Genomic DNA, 12,266 nt, shown 5'->3' with positions numbered 1-12,266 from the left:
ATATCCAGTCCAAGATGATGCGTTCAACTACCATGATTCCCTGCAGGCGCATCTTATAGAAAGAATTCGGCATTTCTGGCATTCAATTGGATTTACGACCATTTGGTATGATTGACAGGGTCACGTGAAAACTGTACTTCAATAGACCTGTTATTGAATGTTTTTTGGTAATGTTAATAGTCTGCAAATCTATGTGCGGATTGGCGTAGAGTGATTAGGCTAAAGACAAGCTTCTAGTTTGGCTGTGAACAAGAGGGGTTAAGAAATGTTCACCTGTTACCCAAAAGTGTGGAAATTTATATGGGCAATGAATGGTTAGCATCCAAAACTTGTCATGTTAGTTGTATTCATCAAAACAAATGTCCAGTCCAAGATGATGAGTTCAACTACCCTGACTCGCTGTAGGCGCGTTTTAAGAGGGAATTGAGTATTGTTTTCATGGTCATAGTTGGCTCACCATCCTAAAAAAGCTGGGGCTGCTTAAGGTGGCTCAAAACAGTTTACAGTACTTAGATTTTGATGGGTCAATATAACCACTCTTTATCACTTAATGCTACAATCATGATATCAAAAAACTGCCCAGTCATTGGTGAACACGTTGTTATTATTTTTGTGACACAATAGGTTACCATAGCAACAGCATGATCCGCTAAAACACCCTACAGGTGCTTACAATTCAAAAGCGGCACGGTGAAATTGTTTTTATATTGTCAAATGTTAATAAGACGCAACTTTTGGCGAAGTTTAAAAATAATATGCACATTGGGTTCAGAGCCACCTTAAAGTTTTGAAAATTTAAGGTGGCGGTTAAAAATAGTGGCATTTCGTCGTGATCACCCTAGATGAGACCAAAGTCCGTGATTTACACCCCTAAGAGAGACGACGAGCATCTCCGACCTTTTCACTTGGAGTCCCCCCCCCCCCCCTCCCAGTGATGCAAACAACAGCCACGGAAGCCAAATCTGACGCAGTTTCCAGTGTTTATCGGAAGCGAAATTTGCTCGTCGTCGTGTAAGAAATGTTGTGTGTGTGTGTGTGTGTGTGTGTGTGTGTGTGTGTGTGTGTGTGTGTAGACGGGGCAAATTTTCTCTCATTTGTTCTCTAGGCTATTTGATAAAAATATGTACAGCAAAGACTTGATTTAACGTTGAAAATTAAGTTAATCATGATATAAATAACTGTTATTCGTAAGTTACCAATTACTTTCTCAAAATATTTATTTTTTACTTATTTATTCATTTTGTTTTGTGTTTTTTCTCTCTCTTTTCTTCTTTTTTCTTTCTTTTTTTTTTTTTTTGCAGTAAAATACCTGTCGGAGGTAAGAGATGTTTGTTATCCCTAATGCGCGATAGATTTAGGCTTCTACATGCAAATAGCAGACTCATGAACTTCCATGAGCTAATATATATTGCAACGCTTTAGCGAACATATCAGGTTTCAAAAATATATATACATATATTAGATATATCCACACGGTACTTTCTGAAAAGTACACCAACCAGTTCATTGTTGTTACGAAATTTCTCATCCCTATTTCCCAGGTCTCGCTCCTATCAACAGCATGTGCTCCAAGTCCCGTTCAAATGGTAACGTTCAAGCTGATCTTGGTCTTCAAACTGCACTGCACGTCGCACACGAGACGGGTCACAAGTAAGTGAAAAAAAGTGGACAAAAGAAAAGAAAAGGATGTGAACATAAATACGACGTATTTTATATCCTTTACCTTTATTTAAGTCGCCACCCAACCCTTCAACCCATTCATGAAGATTCTCTTCATTCACGCTACCTCATGGGGAGTTTACAAACATGAAATGACTCCCTAAACAACTCCTGGGAGGAGACTGCCGATGCATCCGCCCTGAATATATTCTTTAAGAAATTCCATTTATTGTAGACACTGCTGCCTTACATGCCAGCAGGCATAAGGGTAGCAAGTAATTAAGTATTGTTGGCACAAATTCGTTCTTGGATAAAACGTTTTCTGGGAAAGTTCAGCCAACATTCTAGCAAGTGTATATGCTAATCCAGAGATTTTCCACGATGAGTGGGATCGGGATAGGTAATTCTGAGTGGAGCGGGATCGGCGGGATTGAGCCAAAAATAGTGGCGTGATTCGGGATTTTTATGGTGGAGTGTCTTTCCTCTTTCGTACTAACATGCCTTGTGTCTTCACAGCTTCAAGTTAGCTCATGACAAAGATGTGGGGTGCAATTCAAATGCATATATTATGGCTGCCTCTTTGCCGGGGGGTGTTTATGCTGCCACGTGGTCAAACTGTTCCCGAAATGTCCTACAAGATTTTCTGAAGTAAGTTTGCCTTTGGTGTTCGATTCCAGATGTTCCTTATAACGATGATAAAGTGCTGTTGTAACAGAAATGAAATGTATGTATATTTATACAACTAGTTTATAGTGCATGTTGAACTTGTAAGTGTGGTTTATGCATTAATAAATTTAAAAAAAAAAAAGATTCCATGGGATAGAAATCCTGATTGTATTTCGAAACTGAACGTCTTTGGTTATTTTAATACATTTTCAAATTAGACTCTTAATCATCTTAAAGGATAAAATGGACCTTTCACAAATCAGTCGAAGAAGAATGCTCATGTGGAGAAAACTAAGAAACTTCGAACTGTTGCGTAATTTCGAAATACGAAGAAATTATATCCTTTCAACTGATTTAACACAGTTCGGCACCAGTTTCCTCCTGTTTTGAAGAAACCGAGCAAAGAAAGATCCATCGGGGCCTGGTGTAACGAAAGCTAAGGATTCAATCATGTGCCATCGTTCTGTTGTAAGCTTGGTCATTATCGATTCTTTGATTTCACGGCAGAAACGAGGCACGGTCCTGGTGTTTAAATGACCCACCAACTGCTGCTCCACTTCCGGCTCTCCCCCCTCAGTACCAAGGAAAACTCCCTGGGGAAATATTCAGCGGAGACGATCAATGTGTCATGCAGTATGGCACTGGGTGGAGAATGTCGCCATATCAAGCGGTAAATATACCGTTAAATAACATGAATGTGCGTTAAACCTACATCCCTTTTCTTTCTTCTTTAACTCAGAGTTTGTACAGACTACGTAAACTATACATGTACAGCGTAAGATATAATAGAGTGTCTACACATGACGTCACGGCAGCCATATTGGTGTTCCAAAACGATGAAACGGCGGCCATGTTGCCGTGTGTACCAAACCGATCTATGGGAATTGACCTCTTTTCGTATGCAAACACTTTCTTTTATTCACATAAATTTGCATGTGTACTGGCCACGTGAGTGAAAACGCTCTATTTGTCGAATTATTCTCGCATTTTGATTGGTCCTTACTTATGATCAACTGGAGGACAGACGCATTTATGACGTCATTAGCACTGATGTCTTTGCCTGTGTTCGTACCCGTGCCCCGCAATAAGGGTGATTAGTTTGAAAAAGATGTACGTTGTGTGAGTGGAAGTGTTATATATAGAGATGAAATAATCAATCAATCGCTTTAAATGCTCTAATTTGTATGATCGAACATGTATTTTTTCTTGATTATGGAGTCATGACTTTATCGTTCGTTTTACCGTTCTATGTTTTAAGAAATCTTTTTAAATACGAATAAAGTATATAGTCTTGAAATAATCATTAATAAAGGTAATTTAAGACTGCGCAGGGGAAAGCTGGTGTTGCGAGCGTTAGTTGATTAGTGAACCTCTCTGGAAAATTAGGGGCTATATTTGAAAACCTTATACTTTTATTTCAATGAATATGTCTTCGTAATTTACAATCCTTAAGCTTTCAGAAAATATATACCTCACTGGGGTTTGCGTCAAACGTCTGGACGTAACGCGGCGCCAAGGAATTGTGGTCTTTTGGGGTATACTGATGCGTTAACATAAAATTACACAACTACGAAACGTAGATTCTACGTTTGAAACACTCCTTTCGAGTCTCATTTGTCAATGCAATTTCAGGGTGTTTGTGGTACGTTGTACTGCTTCAAAGATGGCACTCAGCTGAGCTATACCGCACCAGTAGCGGACGGGAGTCCATGTGGAGTCCGTTCGGTATGTAAAAGTCTCCATGTGTAAACTTGGTTTTAACAATTTCAAGGTAAAGTGTTCTCAGTCAAAACGGAGGGATGAAGTTGATAACAATCGCAGGAAATCTAGTTTATTTTTGCATTTAAAGGAACTAACGACTAACTGAAATCTATCAAGGAATGTTTTGATGTTTACTGCGTTGCGTGAATGTTAATTGTGATAAAAGCTACAGCCGAAAGTGATCACGGACGTCCCTCGTGACAGAAACTATTAAGATGTTCACAACGCTTGTGCCAAGAAAATCTGTGAGACGAGAATACAGTGTGACAAAAAAGGTGATTACAATAAGGCTAAAAAGATGGCAGAATAAAACGAAAAGGAAGGTCTTAGACAGGATTAATTTGAAGGTAGTCAGAGATGAAAACGTCGTCACGCAACACCTCTCTTGAAGCCGTCACTGGCTAAACCACACGAAAGACAGAGGGAACCCTCACTACAGTTTAGAGCGTGAACGAATGATAAACTCTTGTGTTTTGTCTTACGTGTCTTCTGGCTGAAACAGCCGTTAGTGGGCGAATTAAGTGTTGCTCGATTACCTAAATAACAGCTGTGAAGGTGACTAAAACGACGGCTGTGAGTGGAACTCCTCGATTTACAATTAATTGCATTGTCGGTTTGTAGTGGTGCATAGGCGGAGAGTGTGGGGACAATGGTCGACCGAGAATCCATGGAAAATGGAGCGCGTGGCCGTCAGTTTACTCGTCATGTACCAGGAATTGTGGTGGAGGAGTGCAGTACAGAACGAGAGTTTGTAGAAATCCTGTGTAAGTTTGAAAATTCATATGTACAGCTAAAGAACTGTTTACTCCTCACAATAAAAACATGCTTTAATTGTTGTCTTTTGCTCAAACTGGCGCGCTGTTACCACGGGGCTACGTGCAGAAACCACAGGCAGCCCTGGAGTAGAAAGTGGCGTCACTTCAATACTTCTTCACTTAGCGTCCTCTTGTCTGATATGTACACCAGCAATCCTCAAGGGATAGGGAGAAGGCTTGTCATTTCTTGGTACTCTAACACCCTTACGCAATGTTTATTCTCTGCTTGGATGCGACAACTACGTTTTTGTCCAGTTAGGATGTGACAACTATGTTGTTTCCTGTACTAGGATGTGATATCTACTTGGTTTACCAGGTATTTGTTAACTAACGTCTTTTGAAAGTGTCAATTAATCATAGACCATTTTCGTCCTGTTGGTAGCCCATCTAACGGAGGGTCTCCATGCAAGGGAACAGACAAAGAGTGGAGAATTTGTAACTCTCAGGTTGGTTATGATATGTAGGAAGTTATCTAACAATCAAAAATAAATCCAAAAATAAACAAGTACGTAACATCGCTCTACGGACTTTTACCTTTAAATTTGGAAGGGCAACTTCAAGGGAAGCCCTGGGAACTAGGTTCATAAAATAACTACGACTGAAGGAATTTACGACGGGATAATAACCCTCAAACTTGAAAAAGAAAAACTGGTAAAGAGGTTATTTCCGGGTTTCCTTGTGCCTTGTTTCAAAACAAATCCTCGTGCAAAACTTTTCTCTTGAAGAAAAGTTTGAGTTGCGTGAAAATGAACTTAGTGTAGGCCGAACACATGTCAATCGACACTTTATTTATACACATTACGCCTAAGAGACAAGTAAGCTCGATCAAAATACGAACGTTGTATGGCACAAAATAAATAATAAAATTAATTAAATTGCATTGTTACAAAAACATTGGTTTCGCACGAAGACTCGTTTTGACACCGAGGCAGAAGGCGACTCGGAAATGTTCTTTTTCTGAAGATGACGTAGCCATTTTAATTTGTTACAAGCAAAACTGTTTGGTAGTAAGATTGCATTCTTCACAAACGAGAGACGAACAAGGGGAAACAAATAAACCAGATTTGATGTCAGTTACTTTTTCAAAGCCGTGTATTACCGAGGATAATTTCCAATCTTATAGAACAACAACAACAACAACAACAACAATAACTTTATTTGTACTAATTCATTCAGCTAGAAATTAAATGAACAAAAATAAGTTTAAAATAAAAAGAGTACATGGCTGCCCGAAATAATCTTAATGGGCTAATAAGACTATAGAAACCGACAAATTTAGAAACCCTTGTTTTTGCTTTCATTTTGCAGGCGTGTCCGAAAGATATATCCAAAACCTTTAGACAAGAACAATGCTCTCAGAGGAACAGCCCAGCTCCCTATTATCAGAAGTCAAGTATGACGTGATGCTGATTTTGTTCCATCGTTAAGTTGCAGGCGATGAATATTTACTAGCTGAAGTGAACTATTGTTAGTCGGTGTAAAGAGAGGATCCTCTATTGTCGGTGCCTACTGATGTGGTGGTAGGGCCTGGTGGCTTAACGGCCCTAGACAAAGCCTTCATGTTTTATCTTTACTTGCAAACTATAGTTACCCTAGCCTGCGGTGCAAGCGGTTTTTATACGTCTCACGCGCCACCTTTCCTGGCGCTTGCTCTTAGCGCTTGCATGTGTATCGCACTTCGCCTCGTGAACTGTAGTCTGTTACCTTTGTATTTTATGTATAGCTTGGTAGTTGATTTGTTACAATTTTTGTTGCTCTTGGCGTGGTCTCTTGTCGCTCTTGAAAGGGAGTGATCGACACAATCAGGGTCAAAATGCTAAAATAGTAGAAATTGTGTGACGTTTCTTTTTTTTTTTTAATACAGTGGAATCCCGATTTCTCGAACCCTCAATTTTTCGAACCTTCCGACAACCAAAACCAAAAGTCGTTCCCCTTCCCTCAGTCAAGCAATTACAACAGTAATTTTACCCCCCCCCCCCCCCAATCTCTCGAATTACCCCATTTTCAACCAGTTTTCGTTTCCTATGGACGTTCGAAAAATCGCGATTCCGCTGTGTGTAATTCCATTCAGGTCCCTGTGCCCTCTGGTGTATATCTGGGAGGACTGCTATTGGTTACGGTATTGTCAAAGACGGAACACGATGTACATTGAATGAGTCTCCGACCAACTTAGATGTGTGCATTCAAGGCAGTTGTCAGGTGAGTATGGTGTTCACAGCAACGTTACATGGTTGGGGTAGCATGGCCTACTCCCTTTTAAAACTGCACACCACAGCTTAAACGAAAAAGGAAGGGAACAGAAGTGATTTGAATCTAGTTAGACTATCAAGGTTGAGGCCGCTATAACGTTTACGTGCACGTATTTAGAACTGATGATTTAGATCAAAGAAAACGCACGATCGACAACTAAACATTTGAAGAATATTCAATCATCCCCTTGACCTAATTTACACGAGAACGATAAAAGCAACCCAGTATGGTTTTTCCTAGCAGAATAAGGCGAAATACTTATTCTGAACGGAGAATAGTTTAAAACAGTGTTGAGCTCTTATGGGACTCTGCAACCAAGTCAGCCCAAACACTGGTGTGCTTCAGATTATTATTTTACCTAATCCTACCTTTTTGGTACGCTTCAGAGGTAATATATCAAACACGAGAGACAGTGTTTCATCGGAATATCCAAACACCGAGAAGAAAGTTGAAAATACGACGCGCAGCGGAGTATTTTTGACGAAATTCGAGGCGTTGCATAATTGATGAAACACTTTCTCGAGTGTTTGATATATCTTCTCAATCGAAACAAAACTAAGGAGTAAACGGAGAAGTAAAATCGTCAAAATCTATGCTAATTAAGACCGGGTATCCAAACCTCCTTCGCGATTGTGATTTTTTTGTTGTTGTTGTTTCAACTTGATGAATTAAGACCCAATTAATAATGAGTTTGAGAAGCATATATGCACTGTCATGCTCGTTTGGCTCGCCATGGTTCTTATTTGGGCGAGACGTATCCAAATTCGGCTGAGTGGCCACGATATCGTAGCCATGTCAGGTCAGTGACTTGATATTGCAGGATTTCAAGACGGTAGACGCGGCTTCTGATTGGCTGACTGCGAATTTGGGTACGCTAAGCGCCAAGAGCAGACGACGCTACCACTAACTTTAGTATAGTATGTAGCGTGAGGCTAGTATCGGTTTACTTTGTTTGACTGGACACAGGAGTACGGAGGAGTAGTTTGTGCAAGGCTGGCGTGTCAACCTTCGAGTGTCCTGAACCGAAAACTTTTCGAGTGTGCGGAGGTGTAAGCGTCTGCTATTGGCTCACTCAACAATGTAAGTGTATAGCTCCATCCCTTCCTGAGAGAGGGTGGCTCGTGTTCCAGAATTATCGGATTGCAGATTGCCATGTTGACTACTCCGATCCGCTCTCTACTGATGAAGCAGCGAAAGACTGGTTTTTTGAGGGGCCCCCTGAAAACTGCCATGGCGAGTTGGGTTCCCTCGTTAAATATTATTTTTACTTTTACTTTTATTATTACTATTATTATTATTATTATTATTATTATTATTATTATTATCATTATTGTTACTGTCAGTGTCACTGTCGTTGTCGTTGTCGTCGTCGTCGTTATCGTTGTCGTCGTTATTGTTATTGTTATTATTATCACTATTATTATTATTATTACACGATATTTCGCTCATCCTCGTGCAATTATTGTTATTTCTATTATCGTTTTCAGCCTGTAGGCTGCGACCACGTGCTTAAATCCAATACAATGATTGATCGATGTGGAAAGTGTGGTGGGGATGGAGACACTTGCTTTATCGTTTCTTCTAATTACACTACTTCTCATAAAGTGAAAGGTAATCACAAATTTTGTATCCTTCACCGACAGTGTGTACGCTTTTGTTTGTTTTTTCCTCTGCCATGGAGCCCGGACCAAGCACAGTCATTTTCGTACAAAATGATCGAGAATCAAATTTTCAAATGAATATCAAGGCCGAACCTAGCTCATTCAATAAGTATATTACCTGATGTTCCTGTTTCTCTTGAGTTTTTCTCTATTTTTTTTACAATGATGGCTTTAATGGCATTAATTAATCTAGGATGAACAGCAATTAACAAATGGTTAACGGCGTAGCGTATATTATTTAATTACGGATGAGAGATTTTATTGACGATTTCTCTCGCACGGACGTTCACGCTAGACTAGCTAATGATGGTTTCGATGTTTTTTTTTTTCTAGGTGCTGATAAAGCAGACCTAATGGTCAGACTTCCAGTGGGTTCTTATAGTGTCCATTTCCTGATGAGGAAATCATCCAATAATTACATTGGTGAGAACACGTAGCAAAATAGTGAAGCTTTCCGATTTTCATGTCTCTCACTAATTATCGAAAAGTTCGCATTGCACATAACAGCTAGCAGTACTACATAAATATTGATCGATAGCTTCCCTATGATCACACAAGATCGATGGTTTCATTCACAGACTAAAAAGTAGAACCACCTTACAATACCCAATACTTTTCATCTGATTTATCACACACTATAGACTAAGTTCTCAAGTTACGTGTAAACCGCATTGAAAAGCATAAATAAACAGTACCGCAAGCCCGGGGGGAGGTACTCCCTTATATGAGTATATAGGTCTGTGCGGCCCCAAGGGGTATGGGTTTTCAGCCGTTTTGGTCATAAACAGGGTATCGATTTTGGCCATTTTTGTCATAAATAGGGTATGGTTTTTGCACTCTAGTCGTAAATTGGGTAAGCTTTTTAGAAGAAGCTACTTTTTCATCATTATCGATAAGATCATCAATAGAAGCCCTCCATAAATTATGTTTAGGGCAACTGTGCCAGTTGCAACGGTCATAAATAGGGTAGTCAGGTCATGAATAGGGTAGGGAAAATCGCAGATTTTGGTCATAAATAGGGAAGGGGTTTTGGGAAGCGGGCCGCACACCCCCAGGTAATTTTTCTGGGAGTACCCCCCGGGACCGCAAGAAAGTACTTCTCCACAGCTTTCATTTGAGTGGTCATACACCGGGTTTCATCCACAAACTTAAAAAAGTAAAAACCACGTACCTTGTAGAGCATGTCGAAGCATATCAAGCAGCACTACACTAAAGTTCTGTCCAGTAGCAGTTATTTAAATAGCCACACTAAAGGGGTTTTCCACAGATTTACAAGTCAGATCTACCTTTTACAACAAAATAAACAGCACCACATGAAAGTTCTGCTCGATAGCTTTCATTTTAGTGGTCACATAATAGATATTCATCCACAGACTTGAAAGTTAGAACAACCTTGTACAGTATAATAAACTAGCACATGAAAGTACAGCTCAGTAGCTTTCATTTGAATGGTCCACACACTACGGTTTCATCCACAGACTTGAAAGTAAGAACCACCTTGCACAGCTAGTAAAGAGTACCGCATGAAAGTACTGCTCAATAGCTTTCATTTTAATGGTCACACACTAGGGTTTCATCCACAGACTTGAAAGTGAGAACCACCTTGTACAGCGTAATAAACAGTACCACATGAAATTACCACTCAATAGCTTTCATTTTAATGTTCACACACTAGGGTTTCATCCACAGACACAAGTTAGAACCTCCTTGTACAGCTTAATGAGCAATACCACGTGAAAGTATTCGAGAGTACTTCCTCTTGAATGCCCGCATACATGTGTATTACATGTACATGTTTTTAATAACTCGAACCACATTTATGTTCTGGAGGTTTAACTCTGGCAGTGATCTTTTTAGGGGTTCAAACAGACAACGGGACACATTTAGTGGGCGGTGCAAAAAGCTCAAAAGTTCAAACAGTGATTGCTGCTAACACAACTATACAATACACTCGTAAGAAAGGCAAATATAAAGATGAGCTGCAGATTCCAGGTCCTACAGATGCGTTCCTAAGAGTTGTTGTGAGTAAATACTCTACTTTCTCTTTTTTTAGTGAACTTATAGGCGATTTGCATGATGGCCTCATTTGACTAGAACTACCAGAATCCTTCACTTTTTCTGTTTCTTGTGCTAATCAGGGCAATTGTTACTTAAACCCCACTGGGAATTCAAAATTTAAAAAATAAAGAAAAAACGAAAGGAATTCTGGCAGTTGTAGTCAAATGACGACAACGTGCAAATCTGCTATTGTGGGAAATATGCACACATTCTTGAAAACATATTTTTTTTATTTCCTACCATAAAGCGAATAATCCGTCGGAATATTTGCTTGGTTTTCTTTATGTTATTTCATTGCGACGATAAAGTGAATTTCAAATGAGTGTCATGAACCCAAAACCAAAGTAATCACTCTAGCCAATCATAAAGGACACAAGCAATCCAATGGAAACGCGAAGCACGACAAAACATGTGCGAACGAATGACGATTGGTTTTGGTTTTACTTCAGGTTGGCGCGAGTTTTTTAAGCTAATCGTCTATCGTAGTAATCCAAAACCGATTTCTTTTCGACACTCAAATGAAAACCGCTCTATGAATATGATGTGTCCGTTCCCTTGTGAATCTGCGGCATGTTGAAGTAACCTTCCAACGTATAAACTGATGTCACAGTAGCTTCGGTGGCTATCAATGTGGTAATTGAAAAGTCACAACTGGGCGTAAGGCCCAGTTCAGACGTCGTGCTTCTGCCGTGCCGAGCTTAAATGCAATTTGGTTCGACTGTGGCACGTCAGAAAAACAACTCTGATTCAGACGTCGTGCCAGAGTCGAACCAAATTCAGAATTTACTGATACCTCGTAACAACTCTCCTCCTAGCTCCCCGAGGGAACGCAATCCCGCCAAAATATATTAATATAATTTATGAATTTTGTTTGGCGCGACAGAAGCACGACGTTTGAATCACTGCCGTGCCAGAGTCCTGTAGCACGGCAGACCTTGTCGAACTTAATTGCTTGCCGATCTTAATTCAAAAGTTTGATTCAGACGCCGTGCTTCTGCCGTGCTTTTGTCGAACTTAATTCCTGAATTTAGTTCGGCACGGCTGAAGCACGACGTCTGAAGTGGACATAAGAGACAAGGATTGGAGCAAATAGTTAAAACAGGAACGTGGCTTTCCCGTCGTCAAAATGAATGTTTGTTGTTCTTTTTGTTCCTTGTCTGGAAGGATTTGGAAGTACATGTGTAAATACAGGAGAGAATCCATAATTGGATTAAATAAAGGAACGACTGGTACTTACATTTAACAGTGATTGTTTCTAATTCTTTTTGTTCTTTGTTTTGCTTTAGTATGTTTACGTCAAAGGAGAGAATCCGGGAGTGGATTACGACTATATAAGACCCGTTAAACCTAAGGAAACCCCACCTGAGAGAAACTTTGAATGGGCGCTGACTGATTG

The 12,266-nt window shown here is 39.9% G+C and overlaps 1 protein-coding gene across 5 annotated transcripts in view; it reads left to right on the top strand.

Annotated features, from left to right (window-relative positions):
• Positions 1-12,266, top strand: part of LOC145493479 (A disintegrin and metalloproteinase with thrombospondin motifs 16-like) — a 47,028-nt gene that overhangs the window by 29,130 nt on the left and 5,632 nt on the right. For all 5 annotated transcript variants that reach the window (XM_081472954.1, XM_081472955.1, XM_081472953.1 and 2 more), the window contains 13 exons: positions 1,302-1,318; positions 1,542-1,650; positions 2,176-2,307; positions 2,833-2,995; positions 3,958-4,050; positions 4,708-4,850; positions 5,284-5,347; positions 6,210-6,294; positions 6,973-7,100; positions 8,639-8,762; positions 9,146-9,235; positions 10,670-10,833; positions 12,157-12,266. The exon at positions 12,157-12,266 is cut by the window's right edge and continues 29 nt beyond it. In XM_081472954.1, the coding sequence (XP_081329080.1) occupies positions 1,302-1,318; positions 1,542-1,650; positions 2,176-2,307; positions 2,833-2,995; positions 3,958-4,050; positions 4,708-4,850; positions 5,284-5,347; positions 6,210-6,294; positions 6,973-7,100; positions 8,639-8,762; positions 9,146-9,235; positions 10,670-10,833; positions 12,157-12,266 (1,422 nt within the window). The remainder of the gene's footprint in view (positions 1-1,301; positions 1,319-1,541; positions 1,651-2,175; positions 2,308-2,832; positions 2,996-3,957; positions 4,051-4,707; positions 4,851-5,283; positions 5,348-6,209; positions 6,295-6,972; positions 7,101-8,638; positions 8,763-9,145; positions 9,236-10,669; positions 10,834-12,156) is intronic.

Source organism: Orbicella franksi, chromosome 7, assembly GCF_964199315.1.
Source record: "Orbicella franksi chromosome 7, jaOrbFran1.1, whole genome shotgun sequence".
In the NCBI taxonomy this organism is placed as follows: domain Eukaryota; kingdom Metazoa; phylum Cnidaria; class Anthozoa; order Scleractinia; family Merulinidae; genus Orbicella; species Orbicella franksi.
The sequence above is the reverse complement of the archived record's forward strand: the minus strand, read 5'-3'. Positions and strand labels throughout refer to the sequence as shown.